Genomic DNA, 15,912 nt, shown 5'->3' with positions numbered 1-15,912 from the left:
ACATAGCAACAAAACTCTTAGGCTCAGTCTTACCCACCATCATATGAGCTTCCTTTTGTGGTGTGTCAGATTTAGCCTTCTTAGGGTGTTTACACTCTGCAGCAAAGTGACTCAATTTTCCAAAGTTGTGGCACTTGCCCTTCTTTTTCTGAAAGATAGGCTTTTTGGCCTCCAACTTGGGATGTTCACTTGTAGGTGACTTGGATTTCCGAAAAAATTTCTTGGGATATATTACCGCGTTAGCAGCAGACTGTTGCGGTCTAACCATCTCCAAGTTATTCCTGGCTCGATTCTCATCTTCGATTCAAATGAATCGTTTGAGATCATCCAGTCCCACTTGCACATTTTTCGTTACATTTCAGTTTTAAAAGAGTGACATGCAGATGCTAACGTAAATATGATTGAACCCACAAGAAATGAGTCACAGACTACTATTTTTTTTCATTATGCAACTTAGATCTCAAATTCTCTAGATCAGTTACTTGAGGAGTGATTTTCGTGTCCTCTGGAAACTTGAAATCCATGAATTTGTCCACAAGATGAGTCTTGGACAATTCCTCCTCCTTCTTGAATTGAGCATCTAAGTTGTCACATAGGTCTTTAGCAATGTTATATTTACTAGAGGTTTCTGCAAGACGTTCTGAACGACAGTTCAACAAGTAGTCTTTGCAGAAATCCTCATCTTTAAGACATTGAGATTCATAAACTTCTTCATCCGTCTCAGCAAAAGTACTCAAAACGGTGTAAAAACAAAAACCCAAAAATTGTTTTGCCCGAGATCTTTTGATGGCTGAAGCTAACAAATTCGTATCTTCACGTATGTCAGACCGAATTGAGTCTTTCGCTTCCAGGAATTAAACTCAGATCCACCAAAGGATTGAAGTTTGAACATCTCAAACGGCATAGTGTTCTTTTCCATTATATTTTTTGTTTAGAGGAAAATCAAAATTGGAAAGAGTGCACCTGATTGGCGAATCGCGAGAACCCAATCCGAGAACCGAATCGCAAACCAAAGCTGAGAACCGGATCACGAACGAAATCCAAGAACCGAATCGAACCGCAAAGAACGATCGCGAAAGGATTTCCAAAGTAATCAGCCCCACAAAAATTTGGCCACAATAGTTTGCGCCAAAAAAGAGTCGGCAACCTCCAAAAGATTGTATCAACAGTAGCTTGGATTCAACAAGGCAAAGTCGAAGCAATTTTTCTTCTACACCACAATTTCGCCCAAAAAATCCAAGCAAGGCAAAACGAGTACAAAGGTTGTTTTAGATGAACAAAAAACCCCAATTTGGTCGACAAATATTTCAATTTTGTCCAATGATTCAAGTGCTCAGCTCTTAGATTCAAAGACAATTAGATTGCAGAGCTTTGATCATCCAACTAATACCCTCTACGAGGTTTGAAAATCGGCATGGACTTCTTCAAATTTTCACCGACCAAGAGAGATATCACCCTAAGAGCTAGAGTGAGAGGGCTGATTATCACGCCCAAATCTCTTAGTCTCTGTTCCTTGAACCCACATTAGAAACACCCCCTGTTTGTGTGTTTGCCAAAAATAATGCCAAAGAAAAATCCTTTCTCCACAAGGAGACTTCCTGGTAGTGATGTGAGGACCTTGGTCGGTATCCTCACTGGTCCCTTGACCGGGATATGCTTATCCTTAGCACCACGAATAAGAGCAGCACAGACTGTCTCTTGATTCTACACGATCTTTGAAGTGAGAGTAATTCAAATCCGTTTTGGGAAGAACAAAACCCAAACGACAAACCCACTTCCCATTGATTCGAATGAGGTAGAGGGCGAGGAAAATTGACCAAACGTGAAGATACGAATTTGTTAGCTTCAGCCATCAAAAGATCTCGGGCAAAACAATTTTTGGGTTTTTGTTTTTAGAACGTCACAGAGATCTTAGATCCTAATCTAAAACCCATGAACGAAAACTTGGAAGAAAGCCACGTTCATTTATTCTTTTGCCGTTGTATATCCGTGAGAAAACCTACGCCCAAATCGCCCAAATTGGGATTTGATGTTTATCCCCTCCAAAAACGAAAACATCAAAATCTAGAGAGAGGCAGACGTCCTGTTGTTGAGAGAGGTTAAGTCGATCCCAAGTGAGAAGAAAAAGGAAAAACGTATTTAGGGTTTTACTGTTGCTTCAAGATTGTTAGAGGAAATTAGGTCAAGCAAGGTTGCTTGAAGCATTACACCCAAGGTATCTAGTTTGGAATACCAAGTTTGTTGCCCCCAGCCCCTATATATAGAGATACACTATGGTTAATGACTGGTTAATGGGCTCTAGCCCATGTAGGCCCACTACACCGGTCCATTATCTTATTGGGCTTATATTAGAACATACATGGGTTATATCATATACCCAACAATTCGAACCCGCGTCAATGGGGAGCAAACCCATGACTTTAAGCCAAAGAGCCACTCCCATACAGGTTAAATTAGATATGTTAGGAATATCTGGTACCGCCTTATTCAATATGCTCTCAACTCCTCTATCATCAAACATTCAAACATGATATTATAGCCTTCTGGGTTTTTCTAGAAAATCTTGACCATTGATTATGCAGGCCTTAATCAATCAGGCAAATTTGGTGGTGGCCCATCAAATCAACTGTAGCAATCACCATAGTAGGCCAAGTTGTTTTTTATTCAAGATAGATGCAGTCTGATAGCAAAGCTAATGAATTTAAAGAGCTGAAACAGTTGGGATAGTGACATAAGGTCCACGTGGGGTCTTACGGATTCAACTTAAAGTCGTTTTGAGAGAAAGCTCAACAAACCTCATTTCCATGAAAATATCCCCAATCAAATATTGGGGTTTTTACCCAAAATTTTAAAAAGACATTTGGATTGCAGGAAAATTCTGGAAAAGTTTGGAAAGGAAAAATATTTGTAAAATCTCCCCTACTTTGTTTTACACATTTAAAACATACCTTGAACCAACCCTATCCAATTTTTATTTAGCGGGACGTTCAATTTATGATGACATCCCTCTAAATTAGTCATAATTCTAGACTGAAGGAAGCCCTTGCAAAAAAGAGGTGAAAGGGCTCTCTCATCGGCTGCACATCACCATCGATGGTGATGTGCAGCCGATGGGAGAGCCCTTTCACCTCTTTTTTGCAAGGGCTTCCTTCAGTGTAGACTTACTAAAAAAAAAAAGAAAAATGCTTTCTTAGTAGTTGTCTGAAGTCTGAAATACCCAAAAGAAGATTTGATTCAAGAGCCATTATAATCAAAGGATCCAATTGAAGTTTCATGACACCAGACAGTCAAATACAAACCCTTTTTCCCCCTTTTCCATATTTATTTCTGTAATTCCTTCTTAGTTTATCTAAGTAAAGCATCACAAATGATTTTTTTATTTGAAACTCTTCCTTAATCATTATTATTCTTAGGGAAATGATATCATCACAACCATGTTTTAATAATTGCACATACCTAGCTTGGCTTTTCTTTTTTTATTTGGCTTGTGATAGCTTTTTGGGAACTTTAATAACCTATGTCAGCTCCTTAAATAACAAAAGATAAAATGGGTTAGTGCTAATATCAAAAGATGATTTTGCTGATATCATTTCCCTATTCTTAATGACTACCTCTTTTAGATAAAGGTTCTTGTGAAGGGTTCTGTTATTTTACAATTGTATGGAATAAGTGATTATTAAGGAGCAAAAGACTAACAACACAATTGAATTTTATTAGACCAACTGCTAGAAGTTGTTCTTTTCGTCCAGAAAAAGGGAAAAAATTTAAGACATGAAGAGAAAAATGAGAAAAAGTAAGATAGACATTAACCACTGTCAGGGCAAGTAGAGAGTGATGATGATTGTTTGTTAAGTATGTAACTGAATTTCAGAATAGGAACCTAAGAACCCAACTGAAATATGTCATCCATTTCTCATTATAAAAGCATCATGAAATCCATCAATTTCTTTGAATCTGATCAATTATCTCAAACATTTTTCGGTGGTCATCTATCATCCCATTTGGAATTTATTACCATCTGATCCATTGCACCAAAATCAGCAGAAAAAAGAGGGGGTGTTTTGTTTTTTGCAGGCTTTTCAGCTCTATATAAACCCCATGAGAAAGCTCTGTTCTATCCACACAACTCAAAGAAGCAGCTTCTTTTTCTTTAGGTTGGGAGTTGGTATTTCTATAGCTGGGTATTACTATTTTTATTTATCAGATAGCCAAATTTCTCTAACCTACCACCGAACTAAAACAGTTTCATGAGGTTTTGATAAACCACATTGTCAAAACTCATTCTGTATTTTTCATTTGGGTATCTGGTTTGGGATTCAAAAATGTTAGGGGAGAAGGTTATTTACAGCTTTGTTTTCGTCGTATTTCTGGTATTACAAAATCAAGGCCAAAACCAGGTAAGAGCTGAAGGCAGTGGTTTTGCAAAGACCTTGGGAACCCACTTTGTCATGAATGGGAGACCTTTCTATTTGAATGGTTTTAATGCTTACTGGTTAATGTACACGGCATCAGACCCATCAGATAGAGGGAAGGTGACCTCTGCATTCCAGCAAGCCTCAGGCAATGGAATGACTGTGGCAAGAACTTGGGCTTTCAGTGATGGTGGCTATAGACCATTACAAACTAAACCAGGTTCTTACAATGAGGATATGTTCAAGGTAAAAAAAAAATGCATAATTTCATTACTCAATCTAAGTAGAATGGAAGAAAGAACTGGTAATTAGAGTTTACGTTTTAATGGTTATTTTGTTTGTTTCCTACAGGGGTTGGATTTTATTATATCTGAGGCCAAAAAGTATGGGGTTTATCTGATTCTGAGTTTTGTAAATAACTATGAGAATTTTGGGGGAAGAAAACAGTATGTTCAGTGGGCAAGAGATCAGGGTCAATCCTTGAGCTCTGATGATGACTTCTATAGGAACCCTGTTGTCAAAGGCTACTACAAGAACCATGTCAAGGTATTTTTAAATTGAATTCATTTTCTCTTTTCCTACATTTATTGCCTTCTCATTTCTCTGTCGAAGGTTCCATCTCTCTTTGGTCAACAGAATATTTAGTCTAGGATTCATTTATCTCACTTTTCTGTGACTAAGCTTGAGATTGATCGTTTACTTGCATGGTTTTTTAAGAATTTCAAGTCTTTTTATCTCAGTAATTTAATCCATGGATTTTCTTGGCAATGGGTACCATAAATCATCAGCTTCTCCATTTCTTGCAAACTAGACCTTTTCCAGAGCACGCATGGACTGATTTTTTAAATGGCTTCTTCTTCTTGTCAATGCAAGATTCAGATTCTCTGTTTTATTGGGCCAGGTGGTCTTTTGCTGTTGACGTGCAAATTTAGTTTTTAGTGAGATCTTGTATCCATTGAATACTGTATAGTCTGTTAAAGAGTATTTTCAAAGTAAAAGTGTATTTGGAAAGGTTTTTTTTTTTTAAAAAAGTGTATTTTATACATGGTTTGAATTTCGGTTTCGGCATAAATTTTGGACCTAGCCCAAACCGAAATTTCCTCTGAAATCCTGAAATTTCGGCCGAAATTCAGTACGGACGCACGAAATTTCGATTTTTGGGAACGTAATTTCGGCTGAAATTTGGTATAGGAATAAAAAAATAATATTTTTTTTTTCAAAATTTCGCCGAAATTGCCATTTTTGGGACCGTAGTTTTGACCATTTCAGTTTCGGTACGTTTTGATGTCGGTCTCGACCGAAATCCGAACTTTCGGTCTGAAATTTTGGATTTCGGTCGAAATTTAAAACCATGATTTATAGGGAAAGTGGGTGCTTTTGAAAAGAGGTGTAAAAGTGTCTTGGGAGAATAGTCGCACATTGGAAACTCAAGAAGTTAGAGAAGAGTATATAAAGCTTCTCCTACTTTTCTATTTTGCTTGTTGCACAATGGGTTTTGGAGTGGTGAGCCCAAATGCACCGTCCACGCAAGCGCAAGCGCAACATGGGCAGTACATCACAAGGAGCGAATCTAGGCTGTCGATCAAGATCGATGTAACCCAAGGTGACCGGTTAAGCTGTCGATCAAGATCGATGTAACCCAAGGTGCCAAGGTGATCGGTTGGGTGCAATCAACACTGTGGATCGATGATCTAGCGGTTACAAGGGAGGATAGAGGTTTCACACAAACCAACAGTCACTTCAAGATCGATCTGGATGTTAGAATCACTGATGTGTACAATTCAACCTGAAAAGCAACCAGAAGCTCTATAAAAAGAGCAGATTCCACCCATTTACCATATGATACGAAATTCCACTTGGGAAATTCAAATTTGAGAGATTCCAAAGCAAGTTCACTCTCTTGAAAGCCTTTGAAAATTATTCTTTACATTTTTTCTTCTTCAAGTTTCTTCAAGTGTTCTGTCATTCTATAAACACAGACACTAGTATCTCAAATACTTGTCAAATCCAAAGGTGATTTGGGGTTTGACTCTGTTTAGTGCAAAACGCCGACAAACAATTGGTGAAGAAATCACCGGGCTTCATTTTATAAACAGACACTAGTATCTCAAAAATATATGTATATATTTTGAATGGCTTGAATATTTGTGTTTATAAAAGTTTACGTCTTAGAGTTACATTTATTATTAATTATTTTTTCAATTTGAATGGCCTTTGGTTGCTCCGGTGAGAAGAGGCGACTCGTGCCAAATTGATGGAGTAAAAAGAGGTAGGGGCAGACCGAAAACAACTTGGGTAGAAACAGTGAGGAAAGACTTGATAGCTAGGAAGATAACAGAGAACATGACCTTGGATATGATAGAATGGAAGAAAATGATCCACGTAGAAGAACCCAACAAGAACTAGGATTAGAGCCGGGTGGATTCCTTTTACCTTATTCATGAATTTTTTCTAAAGGATTCATTTAGCCAACCCCAACTAGTTTGGGACAAAGCTTTGTTGAGTTGAGTTGAGATTTCTCCAATTTGATTCTCTGACGCAGACTGTACTTACAAGAATCAACTCGATTACTGGGGTAGCCTACAAGGATGATCCCACCATTTTTGCATGGGAACTCATGAATGAGCCCCGCTGTCAAAGCGACCTTTCTGGAAAAACCGTACAGGTTAAAAAATTCACTCTCTTACAATTCATTTTCTACATAATTTGTTTATGTTTAAAAGGATTCTAAATTTGTACTTATATTGATTCTTTTCTTTTGCATTTCTACAGGATTGGATCACAGAAATGGCAGCTCACATTAAATCCATAGACAATAACCATCTAGTAGAAGTTGGGCTTGAAGGATTTTATGGAGAATCATTACCAGACAAGAAGCAATTCAATCCTGGTTACCAAGTTGGAACAGATTTTATCTCTAATAATCAGATACCTGGGATCGATTTTGCTACTATCCACGCGTACCCAGATCAATGGTAATGTTTATAAGTAGAAAAGGAAATGAAAATGAGCATAATTTTCATACATTTTAACCATGCAACAAAAAAAAGAAAAAAAACGAGAAGAAAATTCTCTTTCATTAATTATTTTCCCTTCTTTGTGGAGTTTGATAAGAAAATTACATAGTTATTTAAGAAACAAGTTGAATAAACCAGCACATAATGTGGGAGATTATTTACAACTGGTACTCTTTACTTTTCACTTCACCTTTTCTTTTTCTTTTTTTTTCTGACTTTTCACTTTCCTCATTGATTGTTTATCAATGAAATTTTGAACAAAGAGAGGAGAGTGGATATTAAAACAAGGAGTGCCCCTTGTTCACTTTATCTTACCTCCACTTTATACTTAATTATTTTGAAATGTCATTTACATGCCCTCTTTCTCTTTATTTTTAACTCCTTCATTAAGTCTTACAGCTCACTGGGAGTTGTATGTTGTAAACTCACACCAGCCTAATCTGGAATCTTCATTTTTTATTATCAAACTAAAAGGAGTGAATCTAACATAATAAAGGAGTGTAACTATGATAAAAGGAGTGCATCTTGTTACTTCAAATTGAATGGATCGTTGTGAGAATATGCAGTGTTGTAATAAATGAAAGTAGATCAAGGAGCTAGGGAGATAGGAGATACACGGCCAAAAGGCCTGGGTAGAGCTCCACTAAAATCATTTCCATAGGTTGATCCTAACCCTCCGATCTATTGAGGGTTAGGATCAACCCTCTAATATTCAGTCCCTCTATAGATCGGAGGGTTAGGATCAACCTATGGAAATGATTTTTGGGGCACAACCTATTTAGGCTGTGGCCCATCTAATGGATGGTTGGAACATCCTATGGTGCGGGCCATACTGTACGTTTCAGTAGTGGTGATATCATTTCCCTAAACATGTAGTTGTAGTTTTTAGGGGTGCAACTCGGGTCGCGCGGGTCAGGTTTTCCAAAACCCTACCCTACCCGAGAATTATCTCTGGTCGGGTCGGGTCTAATTTTTTACAGAAAAACCCGAGATTTGTAAACCCGGCCCTACCCAAGATAGTTTCTCGGGTCGGGTCAGGTTTTCATTTTTCACCGTAGGATAATTACTAATTTTAAAGATTGTGGAAAAGAAAAACAAATCTTCACACCAACAATCTCTAAATTTATGTTGTCAAGTGTATAAATTTAAGGACACTATATTTTTCACATAAAAGACATGATCACCTCAATGAAAACAATTGTATCAATATATTGAAAAATGATTTGCTATGTTATTCAAGAGATATTTAAGAAAGTCACAGTACACCCATATGATTCAGGTCGGGTTTTGGGTTTCAGTTTTTTTTTTCTTTAAACTTGGATCTACCCAAGACCCATGATTTCTAAACCCGACCCATGTTATTTTCGGGTCAGGTCGGGTCGACGCGGGTAGGGTAAAACCCGGCCCAAGTTATAACCCTAGTAGTTTTCATGATTCTTTTAGTTAACCTAAACAATTACATAGAAATCCCCAAAAGATTCTTGGAGAATCTAACCTAACACAAAGCACCTAGAAAATATACAAAGACTTCACTTTTCAATATATCAAAAGTGCCCTAGAACACCACAACAACAATTCATTAACCAAGGAACATTGATTTTGATTTACACATTCGACATATCTATCACGATAAAGTGGTGTGAGTATCACATCTCATCCATAAACTATTATCAAAGTAAGCTTATAAAATGTCTTTCTACTTTCAACACAGTAAAAGATTGTGTCTAGATAGCATTTCATTTGGTGATTTCTTACCTAGTATTCATTTGTTCTGGAAAATTAGCTAATGTTTTTCTTTCCCCTTGTCTGAACTTCATTCTTCCCACAGGTTACCAGGCTCAAATGACCAGGCCCAATCTACATTCCTACAGAACTGGCTACAAGCCCATATCCAAGACTCAAATGGAATCCTCAAAAAGCCACTCCTTGTCACTGAATTCGGCAAGTCCTCTAGGGTTTCAGGCTATACTGTAAGCCAAAGGGACAATTTCTTTGGAACCATATACAACACCATCTATGCCTCGGCGAGAAGCGGGGGCGCATGCAGTGGTGGGCTTTTCTGGCAGCTGCTAGCCCAAGGGATGGATAATATGAGAGATGGGTATGAAGTTATCATGTCTGAATGCCCTTCGACAGCCAACATCATTTCTCAACAGTCCCATAAATTATCAAGCCTCAATTAAAAGTGTGGAGGAATCTAAGAAGGCTCAGATCAATAAAGGGGTGGGAGGTACTGTAGGAAAAGCTCTTTTGAGAGTATGGCTAGGTTACTTTTGTTATCTGATGTTGCTTGTAATTCGGGTGAGAACTTGATGGAGAGACATGAAGAGTTGAGCATTTTCTTTCTCGTGCATTTGATGTGAAAAAAAAACAAACACTTCTTATCCTGAGTTTTTATATTGTGCCGGACCATCCCGTGTGGGTGGGCCCTTGATATTTGATCCAACAGCAGCGAGTGGTACTCCCATACGTGACTTCACGCTCAGGCACCATATAAAAATTCTTGTCAGTAAACTTAATTAAATATGTAGAACCAGTTCAGAGTGCTTTGAAAGCGAAGTAATTATATGTTTATTATGAGAGTATGAAAAGTGCATGAGAAGCCTTAACTCGGGCATAGTTCAAAAGTCAAAACTCGACTGTACTCTAGTGGGTCTAGTTGAATCGAAACATGTGATTGCCATTATTAATGTATAGTTTGTGGAGAGAAATGGAAACAGGATGGTAGAGTTTGGCAGAGAAAATAGAAGACATAATGTTACGGTACACTTCAATTTCAAAAATATTGGTTGGGCCTCCGATTGGGCGTTAATGTTACTGTACAACCAACTCCGTAGGATTATCCAAACCATTGACGGCTTGGATCATCCTATGTTGTGGACGTGCCTTAATGTTACTGTACGGCCAACTCCATAAGATGATCCAAACCATTCATTTGATGGGCCACAATGTAAATAGGTTGTGCCCCAAAAATCATTTCAATAGGATGATCGCAACCCTACAATCTATAGAGGTTGCATAAGATGTAGTTTCTATTTAGATTGGAGGGCTAGGATCAGCCTATGGAAATGATGTTCTGCGACGCAACCTATTTACGTTTATGGCCCATCAAATGGACGGTTTGGATCATCCTATGGTGTGGTGTTCATTTTGAAAAGTATGGGCAGGGGCCTTTGTTGTTCAAAGATGGGCCCACTAACGGTTTCTGTTGGGCCCACCAACTGTTCCTGTTGTGTGTGTGTGTGTAGAGAGAGAGAGAGAGAGAGAGAGAGAGAGAGAGAGAGAGAGAGAGAGAGAGGTGGGAAACGTGACATATACATTAAAGTCTAACGTTCAAAGTTAGCCAGTCGTTGCCGGGGGGGATATCAGCGCCTGCTCCGTTTGGTTGCCAGTAAAATTTTTATCCTAGGAGCTTTTTAATCCTAACAGTGAAGTTAACAGGATTTGCTAGGTTTTTTTTTTCTAAAATTCCCGCCAAAATTTAAGGGTGTGTCATTACCAAATATGGGAAGGGAGGAAAGAGAGGGAAGAGAGAGAGAGAGAGGACATCATTCCCTAGGAAAGAAAAAGAGGAGACAAGGAGTCCATGTCATACTCATAAGCAATCATTACAAGAGTGGGATTAAAAAATTTCTGGCTCTAAAAGGCAACCAAACATGGGATGGGACGAAAATTTTACTAAAAACTTCCTAGGTTTTAAATTTTACTGGCAACCAAATAGACCACTGTTAATATAGATAACAGCCATAGAAAGCTAATTAAAAAAGTATAAAACAAAATGAGTAGTGCCATTATAAAATATGGTTGTGAGGACAAGACTTAGCACTATATATATAATGGGAAATCATGGGTGTTACTTGGATGTTCCCACACTAAATTCCTAATTCCGATCTGAAATGCCCCAAAAATGGCCTCCATTGGGTGGGGCTACTCAAAATGATGGTCCTTCAGGGACCATCTTCTTCTTCTTCTTCTTTTTTTATTTTTTTATTTTTAAGTGTGGTGTTTGATATATTTTCTCTTTTTTTAATCATGATATTTTCAACCAGTGAAAAACAGGTACATTTAGACTCTATAGTCTCTCTTTCACTCTTATTTTTAAGGCTCTATCTTTGTTTTGCTTTAACATCCATGCAAATACAGTTACTACTTGGCTAACTTATATTATCTTTCTAAAATCATATTAGTTTCTCCATTTTAGAGAGAGAGAGGGAGAAAGATAAGAGGGAGATTAGTACCTTTCTCTCATCATCTCTCTTTCTCACCCTCTTTCTAAATCAATGCTATTTTGTTTGTAATTCTTTGGCCCTATTTGTTTTCGATTTTGAGTCCAGAACCGATCATTAGCAAAGTTGAGCGTCTGGTTTTGAACTGTAATATTGACTTTGGACTCCAATCAGTTTGACATATCTGTATTTTTGTGGGGATGAGTGTCGATTTCATCTTGTATGCTGTTTCTCTTTAGGAGGTATGGCCTTTTTCTTTGTTTACACTATTTTTACATTAAAATTGTTTTGTGAATACTACCCTTTGTTTTGCTTCTAAACTTGACTAAAGAACTTACCCTGTTATTAAGGTAGAGGTAGAAAGCTGGGTCTAGAAAACTTGAGGAAATATGTGGAGTAGTAGTAGATAGTAGTCATCTAGAATACCCACATACATGGAAATGCTTAGGCATTCTATCCATTTAATGCAAAACCAAGGTCTGTTGTCTTATATTAATTATTTGTTGAACATGCTACAATTTGTTTTTGGAATGACCAATATCGAATAATATTTATTTTTATTTATTAATGCAGGAGCTGTTAGGGTTTGAAGAAATGGGTAACCTGCTCACCCTCATCTTCCCTGCGAAGACAAACCCGGGGCCTAATCTAGAGAAACCTTCAGTTGAAATGGAAATGGAGGAGGTCCTTTTGTCTAATCTTCCCAACGATCTCGCTATACAATGCATTGCGAGAGTCCCTCGATCGTTCCACTCCAATCTCTCCTTAGTATCCCGATCATGGCGATCTCTCCTTCGCTCCCCTCTCTTCTATTCCACACGTTCCAATCTCAGATGCACCCAACAATTCCTCTACTATAGCATTCTCTTCATAACCACACTTCGAAATGGTTCGTCATCCATCTGTGTGATGGTAACTCTAGAAAAATCAGCCAATTGCCTCCTACCCCTTCCCCTATTCTTTATAGTTCTGCTTGCGTCTTGGGACCTCTTATCTTTGTTTTGGGCATTTAAAATTGCATTCCTTCATTTGACGTCTGGGTTTTTGATGCCCGTGCCAATAGTTGGGAAGTTGGATAGGAGTTTTGATTTTTGATTCATGGATTGAGGTTTTCGATCCGGTTCTTGGCTCGTGGATGCCTCTGCAGTGCTCATTGGATGATGGTATCATAACCCAATCCACCCTCATCCCTTGTGCAAATGTGGCAGGGAAACTTCTTGTGTACACAGATAGAGGAGGGCTTTTTTTCGACCCGAAGAGGTCGTCGTGGTGGATAGAGGAAGGGTTTCCGGATAATCTGAATTTTAGGAGCACTGCTGGAGTTGATGGGATTTTGTATGGTTGTGATTCATTGGGGAGGATAATGGGGTATGATGAGGAGGAGAATAATTGGAAAAAGTTGAAAGGAATTGATCTGAAATCCATGCATAGGTGCCATAGAGGTGATATTATGTTGGTGAATGTTGAGGGGAGGTTGTGGGTGCTTATGGGAGAGTTGGGGCATGATGAAGTGACTTTTGTGCTTTGGGAGGTTTTGGTGCGTAAAGTGCGCAACGGGAGGCTGCAGGGTTTTGTCCTTTGGTCAAAGTGCATTCTGACAATCCCGAATGCTTATGGTATCAACAATTGCTTAGCACTTGGGTTGTAATCTTCAAAGAAAGATGAGTTGGTGAAGGGAATAGTTATGCATGATGCTTTGCGGGCGTGATTGAGGAAGTGAAGCATAGAGTGGAGGGTCATTAGTAGTGTTCTAGCATGTGTGGCATTTGGCTAATTTCAAGGCAAGTTGAGCAGTTTTCAATTTTGTGTACCAATTTCCTTATGTACTTACAAAAGTTCCATCTGGATAGTACAGCCAAAAAAAAGAGATGCATACAGTGTATTGCCAAATCTATAATGGCCTTTTTATTTTTCCACAAGATATAAATCTATGTACATATTGCTAACAGTGAGTGTTGAAAATTGCATACACTTGCCGTGACAAGGCACTTAAACCAAAATCAGAGATCTTAAGGTTGCCATCTTCATGGAGTAGGAGATCCTGTAACTGTAAACTCAGTTGCATTAGCTCAGAATGTAAAATTATACTATTTATTAGAAATGGTCAAATAAAAATACCAAGCATACTTTTAGATCTCTATGGTAAACTCCCTTGCTATAGCAATAATTAACATAATTTATTAGCTAATGAAAGTACTTCCTTGCCTCTTCTCTTATTTTCCCATGCCTGGCCTGTAAAAATACTCCAAAAATTTCACTAAAAATTCATTGAATGATAAAATTTTCCAGAGAAATTACTCTAAATTTATTGTCTATGGCATGTGGAACAGAGACAGAAAAAGAAGAAAAATCAAACCCCAGCAACATTGAATGATAAAATTTTCCACAGAAAATACTCTAAATAAATTGAATTTGGCATGTGGAACTGAGAATCATGAACCCAGAAAAGAAAGAAAAATCAAACCCCAGCAAAAATTCTCACTTGACTAAATCTATGAAAGAAAATTGGAAGAAAATGCCAAGGCACTGTCAAGGATCAAAGTTACCAAAATGTCACTTCAAAACTCTATAGTTTCATCAAAATATGTGTAAATTAATATATTGTTGTGCCATATGCCTATAAACAATCTTGGCTATTTTTATTCTCACATTCTTTCCTTCATTCCATTATGTGTCCAACATATCTTTCTATTTCAAAGAGAAGCATACATAAAGAGAAAAGCAAAACTTCCTCAGTCCTTCAACATTTTCTCATTTTTAGCATAATTTCTTAATCTTTGAAAGCTTAAACCTTTTGAAACCCCAAAATATCATTGTCTCTCCCCCCATTTTTCTTGAATTTCACATTCTTGGTCCTCTTTTGCAGATTGGACATTAATTAATTTAGACAAAGAAATCTTGTATTGAGTATATTTATAAATATTCGTCTTTATAAATTGTTTCTTTTCCCTCGTATATATGGGAACACTATTTGGAGATTAGATTGAAATTCATGGTTTCACAGTTCTAGAAAGAATTGTTGAATTGGTAGAAGATGGAGCAATTACATGATTGTACTGTGATATCACACCTATTTTATGAACTTTTTGTGGGTTAATCTTTTATTTTTATTTGTTACTGACCTGTAAATTACTTGATCAAGAGTGGGATCCTCGGTTGATCACCTCGGCTGTAGTTTCGTTGGGGACTTATTTGAATTTCATTATTTGAGTATCTGTCTTAGTGATCTGTATGGTGAAAGTAGTCTGAAATACATGTTATATTATTATGTATGTCCTTTGAGAATTGCATAATTGAATGATTGTCATGGATTTGACAAGAATGGTAAGTTAATTGTGGAATGTATTGAAATCGCGGTATTTAAATTGTTGTATTTCTAATGCATATGAATGCTTATTTGAAGACGGATGGATTGCTCTTACAAGTCTTACAATAATTGGAGAATTGGTTGAAGTTAAGGCATTTGGATGATTATATTTATATTGGAAAATAACATGAAATTGACCTGATCACGTTTATTGTTTCTCTAACTGATATCTTATCTGCTATCATAACATCTGAGTTTATAAATCCATCTTTGTAGATTGTTTTTCTCCTCATATGTATGGGAGTGCTAGAATAAATTGTTGAATTGGTAGAAGAAAGGGCAATTATATGATTGTATGACATGAATATTGTTGTGGTTGCGTTTTATGCGTTTCTTATTTAGGAAATGATATAATCGCCCCATTTTCTTCTTGGGCATCCCTTGTAGTGTAAAAAAGAGTAGTTATGAGTACACTATAGGGGTCCGAGAAAGAAAAGGGCGCACTTCCCTTTTGCTTAACCTGGAAATTTGGAATTTCCCAGGATATCTTAAATTCAATAGGTCCTCAGTGTCCTGACTTCCTCATGAAAATCTTCTAAAGGATTCATTTAGCCGACCCCAACTAGTTTCGGACAAAGGCTTTGTTGAGTTGAGGTCCTCAGTGTCCTGAGAGGCATTTGTTTGGCATTGAAGTTTCTTATTAATTGGGCGAATCTTCTCTAGAAACAAACTTAACTCTTTCCTTCTCAGACTATCCCTTCATGTTTGGAGGAATCTTTTCTTCACTATATCAGATCTTCCATCTAATTGGATGAGGGATTTTCACGTATTGCTTCTCAGAGACGACTGATATTGCCACTGCCATGTTTTAATAATTGCACAAACTCAGTTTACCTTTTCTTTTTAAATTGGCTTCTGAGAGCTTTTTGGGAGCTGTTGTTGTTTAATTA

The 15,912-nt window shown here is 37.5% G+C and overlaps 2 protein-coding genes across 2 annotated transcripts; both read left to right on the top strand.

Annotated features, from left to right (window-relative positions):
* The first annotated feature begins 3,986 nt into the window (after nucleotides 1-3,986).
* Nucleotides 3,987-9,819, top strand: LOC143881533 (mannan endo-1,4-beta-mannosidase 1-like). Its single transcript, XM_077384641.1, has 5 exons — nucleotides 3,987-4,658; nucleotides 4,764-4,958; nucleotides 6,955-7,077; nucleotides 7,185-7,387; nucleotides 9,258-9,819. Exons 1-5 carry the CDS (start codon nucleotides 4,323-4,325, stop codon nucleotides 9,610-9,612), a joined length of 1,212 nt encoding a protein of 403 aa, XP_077240756.1. The 5' UTR covers nucleotides 3,987-4,322; the 3' UTR covers nucleotides 9,613-9,819.
* Nucleotides 9,820-12,790: 2,971 nt separating this feature from the next.
* On the top strand, nucleotides 12,791-13,303 carry LOC143881266 (F-box/kelch-repeat protein SKIP6-like). Its single transcript, XM_077384253.1, has one exon. It carries the CDS (start codon nucleotides 12,791-12,793, stop codon nucleotides 13,301-13,303), a length of 513 nt encoding a protein of 170 aa, XP_077240368.1.
* The last annotated feature ends 2,609 nt before the right edge of the window (nucleotides 13,304-15,912 follow it).

This window comes from Tasmannia lanceolata, unplaced genomic scaffold, assembly GCF_043159265.1.
Source record: "Tasmannia lanceolata isolate RefF3 unplaced genomic scaffold, GAP_Taslan_0.1 ptg000007l, whole genome shotgun sequence".
NCBI classification, from domain to species: Eukaryota; Viridiplantae; Streptophyta; class Magnoliopsida; order Canellales; family Winteraceae; genus Tasmannia; species Tasmannia lanceolata.
Note: the sequence above shows the minus strand (reverse complement) of the source record. Positions and strands in the feature narration are given on the sequence as shown.